The 9,462-nt window shown below is 57.6% G+C and overlaps 1 protein-coding gene across 1 annotated transcript; it reads left to right on the top strand.

The window, feature by feature from the left end:
• Positions 1–362: 362 nt before the first annotated feature.
• SSTR5 (somatostatin receptor 5) lies at positions 363–1,460 on the top strand (the record flags this gene model as incomplete). The annotated part of the gene is made up of 1 exon (XM_082671283.1): positions 363–1,460. One exon carries the CDS (start codon positions 363–365, stop codon positions 1,458–1,460), a length of 1,098 nt encoding a protein of 365 aa, XP_082527409.1.
• Between the last annotated feature and the right edge of the window lie 8,002 nt (positions 1,461–9,462).

Below are 9,462 nucleotides of genomic sequence, written 5' to 3'. Positions count from 1 at the left end.
TGAGCCAGGAAGGGGGGCACTGGGGTGGAGAGGGACGGTCAGGTCTCTGGAAGCCATCGTGGTATCGACAGACGGCGTCTGGGCTCACAGGGCCGTCTGCCCGTTGCCCCCACGGCAGCTGTCCTGCTGCTCCTTCCTCTCTGGGCTTGTTTTCCAAACAATTTGCTTAATGTGATTCCCAGCCCAGTTGAACATGAGTAATCATGTTTACCTGGCGCCACGGGGTAATCCTGCGCCTCCCGGGCCAGTGGGGCCGGGCGCAGGGGAGACACCCTCCTGGTCAGTCGCTCCGTGTGCTTCATTCTCTTGCAGTGGATGCGCCCGGCGCTCCCGCTCACCCTGCCCTGCCCGCGGCGGCCACGATGGAGCCTCTGTTCCCGGCCTCCCCACTGACCAGCTGGAATGCCTCCTCGGCAGCCACAGGCAGCGGCGGCGAGAATGGGACGCTGGCGGGGCTGGTGCCCTCACCGGGCGCCCGGGCGGTGGTGGTGCCCGTGCTCTACCTGCTGGTGTGCACAGTGGGGCTGGGCGGCAATGCGCTGGTCATCTACGTGGTACTGCGTCACGCCAAGATGAAGACGGTCACCAACATCTACATCCTCAACCTGGCCGTGGCCGACGTGCTCCTCATGCTGGGGCTGCCCTTCGTGGCCACGCAGAACGCCATCTCCTACTGGCCCTTCGGCCCCGTGCTCTGCCGCCTGGTCATGACACTGGACGGCATCAACCAGTTCACCAGCATCTTCTGCCTGACCGTCATGAGCGTGGACCGCTACCTGGCCGTGGTCCACCCCATCCGCTCCGCCCGCTGGCGCCGCCCTCGGGTGGCCAAGCTGGCCAGCGCCACGGTCTGGGCCTTTTCTCTGGTCATGTCACTGCCGCTGGTGGTGTTTGCAGACATCCAGGAGGGGTGGAACACCTGCAACCTCAGCTGGCCAGAGCCTGTGGGCCTGTGGGGTGCTATCTTCATCATCTACACGTCCGTGCTAGGCTTCTTTGGGCCGCTGCTGGTCATCTGCCTGTGCTACCTGCTCATCGTTGTGAAGCTGAAGGCCTCGGGCATGCGCGTGGGCTCCACGCGGCGGCGCTCAGAGCGCAAGGTGACCCGCATGGTGGTGGTGGTGGTGCTGGTGTTCGTGGGCTGCTGGCTGCCCTTCTTCATCGTCAACATCGTCAACCTGGCCTTTGTGCTGCCCGAGGAGCCCGCCTCCGCCGGCGCCTACTTCTTTGTGGTCGTGCTGTCCTATGCCAACAGCTGTGCCAACCCCTTGCTCTACGGCTTCCTCTCCGACAACTTCCGCCAGAGCTTCCGGAAGGTTCTGTGCCTCCGCAAGAGCTACGGCACTGAGGACGCGGATGCCACGGAGCCACGGCCGGGCCAGAGCAGCCGGCTGCAGGAGGCCATGCTGCCCGCACGCAGCTGCGAGGCCAACGGGCTCATGCAGACCAGCAAGCTGTGAGCGTGGAGGCCGCGGGAGGGGACCCCGGGAGAGGCCGTCCTGGGTGTGTGGAGCGGGGGCAGGTGAGGGTACAGGAACCCACTGCCACCTCTTCTGCTTTCCTTCCCGGAGAAGGAGGGGGACTGGAGCAGAAGAGGAGAAATAGCCAGACAGCAGTGGGGGGAGCGGCCTCCCAAGGCAAACAGCAGACTGGAGAGGCCAGGCCGAGTGAGGCGTACGCAGATGCCAGACCCTGGAGGAATTCGGCTTCCTGTCCTCTCCACCCCCGAGAAATGCGCTCCTCCCACCCCCCAGGCCCGAAAACGGGTCCCAGAGAAGATGCCCTGGCAGCCTCGCTGGGAAAGGCCTTGGGCTCCCTGGTGCTTGGGCCTCTTTGCGAGGCTGGAAGGAGAAGAGCCAGAATGTGGGGGTCACTCACCCGCAAGCCCCCATCTGAGACAGCCCTGCCCAGTGCCGCCCCCAACTCAGTTGTCCTCAGTTGTCCCAGAGCAGGATGCCGACACCAGGAGGGTGCGGGGAGCAGGCAGAGCCGTGCTGAGCAGGGGAAAGCCTGGGTCAGCGCTACCTGGGCCTCGGCACGGACCCCAGACAGAGGCCAAGCCCTGGAAACGAGATCACATAATAAGGGCGCTTGTGTTTGACAACCGCTCCCTGAATAAATTAGAGAATAAATGTTTGACTCTTTCCCAGAGCAAATATTGTCCCTGGAGCCGATTGAAGCCAGTGCAAATCAGAGCAAGTGGATCATACTCGGCTGGATGGGGGTAGGCAAACACCCAGCTGGAAGTGGGCAGCGGGACACTTAGATGATAAGGCAGGGGAAAGTGTACACAAGCCAGCTGAAAGGAACGACAGGGCTGGGGCTGTCCCGGCTCGCCTCCTGGGGGTGGCAGGGTTAGGATTTGGCCCCGGAGGATGCAGGGGATGCATCTGATTCTTCCATGGCTGGTGGGTGCGGGGAGTCGGTGGCTCATTTGGGGCCCCTGCCCCCATCCCTGATCAAGTGGGAACACGGCTGCCTCCTGAGCCCCAGGCTGTCTCTGCCACTCCTGGGCTCCGTCTTGGGGGTGGGGGTGACTAAAGCCACCCCCGCCCGGCCCTAGGGGGAACAGCATCCCAGGGAGGGATGGGTGCCTGGGAGAAAGAGGTTCGTTCAACCAACCACTTCCCACCACCCCTGGGTTCGGATGCAAAGTGCATCCACTCAGAATAATTTGGGGGAGCAAGCAGATGGCTCAGAAATATCTGCCCAGGTCAATTTCTCCCAATTGATTTGGCATCTTGATCTCCCTCCCCAGGGTAGCGCCAGCCAAGAGTGCCCGTGTGGGGACTGCAGACACCAGCAGCAACCTGACCAGTCCTGCCTGTGATGGGTGTGAGGGGCGTGAGTGTGTGTGCATGTGTGCCTGTGTGTGAGTGTGTGTGTGTATGTGCCTCTGTGCGTGCATGTGCCTGTGTGTATATATGTGTGAATGTGTGGGTGTGTATGCGTGTGCATGTGTCTGCTTGTGAGTGTGTGTGCCTGTGTGTGAGTGCATGTGTAGACATGTGTGTGCCTGTGTGTGTGCCCAGAGCCTGATGGACCCAGCGAGTGGAGGAGCTGATTCCAGGCAGCCCATGGACCCTGGGTCCGGGTGGGAGCTGGTGACCAGGACTGGCCATGGTGGGACACCGAATGGGAGGAAGTGAGGACTAGGCACTGCTGAGAGCCTGTAGGGAAGCGGGGACAGGAGTGTTCCAGGAGAAACGTGAGCCCAGGGAACCGTGGACATGGCACGGTGGGCCTGGGGATGCAGCCTGGACTGGCCACTGCCCTCCGCACCCAGCACAGGCTGGGCACAGCTGCGGGGACCACAGAGCCGCCACCACACTGCTTGCAGGTCCCGGGTCCACAGGCCCTGAGTGGGGCAGGGGGCGGGGAGAGCAAGTGCCCTCGGGGGGTGACCTGCTTTACTGTCTCTCTCTCCGCATCGATGGGTTTTATTGGCCACTGGGCTCCAGTGGCTCCCAGAGTGACCTTACTCAGGAAATCCGGCCCGCGGGGCAGGGTGAGGCTTCCTCTGGGATCGGGATGGGGGGAGCTGTTTGCCAGGCAGGGGGGGTGCAGGGTGGGAGGGGTGGGTGACGGAGGCGCAGCCCCCACAGGCAGAGCCGGTGTTGTAGCCCCACAGTGAGGGAGACCAAGGCTGGCCCACCCTGAGGGCTGAGTGAGGGGTGCCCTGGGTAGGGCCCCAAGGAAGGGTCAGGAAGGGCCCACCCTCTTGGGCATTTTGGGACAGGAGGAAGGCAGACCATGGGTAGACACCAGGAAGAACTTCCCACAGGAATCTGGGGGCTGAGAGCTGGGACACCCTTTGGGGGTGTCAGGGAGGTGATCGACGTTGAGAATAGGGTCTTGGCTGGTCACCTGTCAGGGCCCCAGCAGAACCCTGGACTTCAAGGACTGGGTGGGCTGAGGACCTGGAGAGAGTGCTGGGTCCATGACCCCGCTCCATCCTGGCTGATGGGGATCCCAGCCCTAAAGTGCTGCCTCCCCTCCGCTGCTGTCCTGTACAGACTGGCCCATGCTATCCTGGCTCCTGAGGGCTGGTCTGGCCACCATGAACCTGAAGTGTGTTTGCTGAATGAATAACTGAGTGATTGATGTGACAATTGATTGATAATTGAGTGATGGCGGCTCTGTCCAGTTGGGGTCCTTACCTTGAAGGTCCAGTGACTGTCCAGGAGCCTGACTGGGGTCCCCGTCTCCGTCCTTCCCTCCCCGAGCTCTCACCCCTCTCCAGGGCCCTTGCTCCTCCCTGTCCCAGGCCCACCCCCTCCCCACTCCCTCAGGCTGCATATCTGGACATGGTGGTGACAGCTATGCATTTGTTGTATCTGCACTGATGGGGGTCTGGGGGCTCCACCTGCGTGGGTCCCCACACTGGGGGCAGCAGGGTCTCTGCCCGAGCAAACCTCCCTCCCCTGGCCCCTGCCTCTGGGGAGGGGGGTTGAGGCCCTTTCTCAGCCACTCTCTTCCGTGGCATCTGCACAGACAGCTGACCGTGGCTGCGGGGTATAGGGCGCTGGGCCTGTGGGTGTGGGCACTGGGGCACCCCAGGAGGGGGAGGGCATGGTCCTCCTGGTGCCATCCACAGGGGCCGGCGCTGGGCAGTGGGGACTGGCCATGATTCCCTTCTGCTCCCACCCCGAGTGGCTCCCCGTGCCCCCCACTTGTCCCACCCACCCCCCGCCCCCCAGGAAACAGGTATCCCCTCCGTTTGGGCAGTTTGAGGAGGGTTTGATTAAAGGATGTTTTGCAGAGTGGTGGGTGGGTAGTTTTACCAGCTGGCGGGTGAGGGATGGGGCTCTCAGGACAAGGAGACCCACGGCCCTCCTGCAGCCGAAGGCAGCAGCCGTTCTGGGGACGGAGTGCCCACCCTCTCCCCTCCCCCTTCCCACACGCTGCCAGGCTCCCATTGCTGGGCACCTGAAAGGTGGCCTGGTCCGTAGGGGTCCGTGCCCTTGTGGTCGTCAGGCCTGAGAGGGCGGCCCTAGGATGAGGGTCAGCTTCCAGGGTCCCCCGACCTCTCCCCACACTGGAGCCCGGCTCCCACCCTCCCTCCTAGCTGAGCCCCCAGGGGCCATGCTGAGGGGTGCCTGGGACCAGGCAGGATCTGGAAGCTGTTGATGCAAAGGGGAGGGGACCCAGGCTCCCCTGAGCTGCGCTGCTGGGTTTCCTTCTCCTGACCCATGGCTGCGGCCTTCTCGGCCCTCTGGACTGTGGACATGTCTGCCCATGTGTCCTCTGGAGCCACCCTGCTGGGGCCCACGAGGCCTGGCCCAGGGGTTCCCTGAGGGACACAGATGATGGTAGTGATCAGGCAGCTTGGAAACAATATCTGGACGCGATGCCCTTGGTGGTCGGTATAGAAGGAGCACTCCTTCCCTCACGGATGAATCTCCTGTCCTCTCAAGATTTCTCCGTCCATCTGGGGGCTCATTAGAAGGCAGGAACCCCACCCTTGCTCTCCCCAAGGCAGGAGCACTTCCTAGCGTCATGAGTTTTGGCTTCAGGACTGATGTAGAACAATATTTTCTATTTTTACAAAATCAAACCTATCCCTCTTCTGCTTGGGAAATTCCTCCTTTTTTTAAAAAAATATGTCTTTCCCATCCAGAAATTAGCTAAATATTCCCACGTATTTTTTAGTTGTGGTACAATACACACTCCATAAAATGTGTATGGAGGGACCAACAACACTTTATTGGTTCATCATCGATAGATAACCTGGATGTTCCCACTTTTTGGCTGTTGTGCGTTGTGTGTGTCCCACATATTTTTAATGGTTATATTGCTGACAACTCTTTACTTCACTGATATCTGCTTTAGTCCATGAGGTGACCCTTGAACGCAAATGCCCCCTCATCCCAACCCCGCTTGTACCTCGGGCTCTTGTCCCCCTGGGTGACTGGCCTCTGGGGGTTCCTGTTGTCTGCCTGGTGGTCACTGCACTCATCACCATATCTTCCAAATCTGTTTCCATGTCCAAGAGAGCACACAGAACTGAGCTGGATCCTGCCTACCCATTCCTCCAAGCGCCCTTCAACACTATTTTACAAAGTTAGAAAATGGCTGTTATACGCAGGTGTTCACCGTAGCACAAACAATAGCCAAACGGTGGGAACAGCCTGAATGTTTATCAACAGGTGAACAGGCAAACCGTGGTCCATCCGCACAGTGGGGCGCCCCTCAGCCGTGGCAAGGGGTGAGGGGCCAGCACACACTACAACACGGACGGACACGAGAGGCCACAGAGTTTGTGATTCCACTTACACAAAATGTCCAGAAGCAGCAAATCCATAGACAGAAAGCAGGGGCTGGGGGCGGGGGCGGGGGGGGGGGGAGTGCCAGCTCGCGGGTTCGGGATTTCTGTGGGGTGATGAAAACGTTATGGAACCAGATAGAGATGTGGGTTGCACGACGTTGTGAATGTACTAAATGCCACTGTATTGTTCACTTTAAAATGGTAGATTTTATGGTATATGAATTTCACCCAAGTTTTAAAAATGGGTGTTTTGTTGGAATTCCACCAAATGGATAAACTGATATGGGAAACTGGCTCCCGCAGGATCCATCTCTCAGGCTGCCTTGTATTCTAGTCTTTTCCAACTTTCTTCTCCTGCAGCAGGCCAGTCCTGATTGCACTGAGGCCCCGCAGAGGGTGCCTAGAGGCTGCTGCTCTGACTGGGGCTATTTCCCTTCTCGTCTCCTAAGCGGTCAGGGCGGCAGCCTGGGCCTGTGGATTTCTGAGTCTCGGGCCGCCCATCACTTTGCAGAGATAACAACTTCACCTCATCCTACCCTGTTCTCAGTCGCTGTTTTTAAATAAACCTGGGCTGGGGGGATGCAGGCACCGCCGCCTTGCCCTGGACCCACCCACAGTGTCCCCTGGCACATCCCTGTGCTCTGAGGCTCTGGCCGGCTGCCTCCGAGGGGTTCTCGGCCACACTAAGGGGAGCCCCCACCCTGCCCCTGGTTCTCTGAGCATGGGGGGTGGCCTTGGATTTGGAGTTGGTCAGACACCCTCTGGCCTGGCCTGCTCTGCTCTCTTGGGTCGCCAGCTGGGAGCAGGTCTGTCCCGGGAGGCTCAGCCGAGCTGCCCCAGCACCGCCCTTCCAGGCACCGTGGACAGAGTGAGTGGGAGGGAGGCCGAGCAGCCATGGGGTCTGAAGCCTTCACGGGAATGCCCACCCCGCCCTGCACCCTCAGGGCCCAGCGCAGCGTGGAGGGCTCTGTACCCTGATACCGGACAGGGGAGCTGAGGCCACACAAGGAGCCAGAAAGAGCCCAGGCTTTGTCTGAAGCTGCTGGACAGGGGCTGCTCTCCTGGCCCCGCCCGGCCAGGTTGGCCTGCAGCATGCAGTGGGTCTGGGTCCCTGTCAGGGTGGCAGGGGAGTCCAGGACCTGGGAGGAGAGAGGGACACTGGGGTCCTTGCAACCCCCCGCACTCCCATTCGGGCATCTTTATCTCTACAGTGGAACCTTCCCAGGCACCACGGCCCCCATTAGCGCTCTGAAGTGGCTCCTGATGCCCTGATGGTTGCCAAGCACCTTGGGCGTGTCCAGCTATTCCAGCCATAAAAGGACACAGGCCAAAGAGCCAAAGTGCAGCCTGAGGCTTCTCAGCCCAACTCAGCATCCCGGGAAGGGCCAGGTCCCAGGATGTGGATGGGGGAGAGGGGTCCCGGCCTTTCCTCTGGCTTCCCGAGGTCCCACCCAGCACCCTCTAGTCTCTAGTGGGGCCAGGGCCTCACCAGTCAGAATGTCCTACTCCAACCCCCGACCCCTTGGCTGTAACAAGCCCCCCAGAGTCTTGCTGCCACCTGCCATGTGCCACGGCTGGGCCTAGTCGGGCCTTGGGGCTCCTGGGGGCAGGAATCCCTTTGAGACCCTGATGCTATGCATCTTGTGGTACAGACCCCTGCTTGTGCTTGGGGTCTGGAGTCACAGGCTTGCTCTGCCCAGGCCTGAGCTCAGGGGCCCATGTCTCTGAGTCTTAGCTTCCTCATGGGGCTGTAGGGCCTGCACGTGGGATGCGAGGGTCTCATACCTGGGACGCCAGGAGCCCCCATCCTGGTCCAGAGCTGGCCGAGATCCAGCCTCGGTGGGACTGTCACAGCCCTCAAGAGAGGCTGCAGGCCCAGGCCCTGGGGTGGGCTGCTGACAGAAAGCCCCCTCCCAACTTACCTCAACATAATAAAGGCTATATATGACAAACCCACAGCCAACATCGTTCTCAATGGTGAAAAACTGAAACCATTTCCTCTAAGATCAGGAACAAGACAAGGGTATCTACTCTCACCACTATTATTCAACATAGTTTCGGAAGTTTTAACCACAGCAATCTGAGAAGAAAAAGAAATAAAAGGAATCCAAGTCAGAAAAGAAGAAGTAAAGCTGTCACTGTTTGCAGATGACATGATACTATACATAAAGAATCCTAAAGATGCTACCAGAAAACTACTAGAGCTAATCAGTGAATTTGGTAAAGTAGCAGGATACAAAATTAATGCCCAGAAATCTCTTGCATTCCTATACACTAGTGATGAAAAATCTGAAAGAGAAGTTAAGGAAACACTCCCATTTACCATTGCAACAAAAAGAATAAAATATCTAGGAATAAACCTACCTAAGGAGACAAAAGACCTGTATGCAGAAAACTATAAGACTCTGATGAAAGAAACTAAAGATGATACAAACAGATGGAGAGATATACCATGTTCTTGGATTGGAAAAATCAACATTGTGAAAATCAACATTGTGAAAATGACTCTACAGATTCAATGCAATCCCTGTCAAACTACCAATGGCATTTTTCACAGAACCAGAACAAAAAATTTCACAATTTGTATGGAAACACAAAAGACCCCAAACAGCCAAAGCAATCTTGAGAAAGAAACATAGAGCTGGAGGAATCAGGCTCCCAGATTTCAGACAATATTACAAAGCTACAGTAATCATGACAGTATGGTACTGGCACAAAAGCAGAAATATAGATCAATGGAACAGGATAGAAAGCCCAGAGATAAACCCACGCACATATGGTCACCTTACCTTTGACAAAGGAGGCAAGAATATACAATGGAGAAAAGACAGCCTCTTCAATAAGTGGTGCTGGGAAAACGGGACAGCTACGTGTAAATGTATGAAATTAGAACACTCCCTAACACCATACATAAAAATAAACTCAAAATGGATTAAAGACCTAAATGTAAGGCCAGACACTATCAAACTCTTAGAGGAAAACATAGGCAGAACACTCTATGACATAAATCACAGCAAGATCCTTTTTGACCCACCTCCAAGAGAAATGGAAATAAAAACAAAAATAAATGGGACCTAATGAAACTTAAAACCTTTTGCACGGCAAAGGAAACCATAAACAAGACGAAAAGACAACCCTCAGAATGGGAGAAAATATTTGCAAATGAAGCAACTGACAAAGGATTCATCTCCAAA

This window comes from Grampus griseus (genome assembly GCF_964374135.1).
Source record: "Grampus griseus genome assembly, chromosome: 14".
Lineage (NCBI taxonomy): Eukaryota > Metazoa > Chordata > Mammalia > Artiodactyla > Delphinidae > Grampus > Grampus griseus.
Note: the sequence above shows the minus strand (reverse complement) of the source record. Positions and strands in the feature narration are given on the sequence as shown.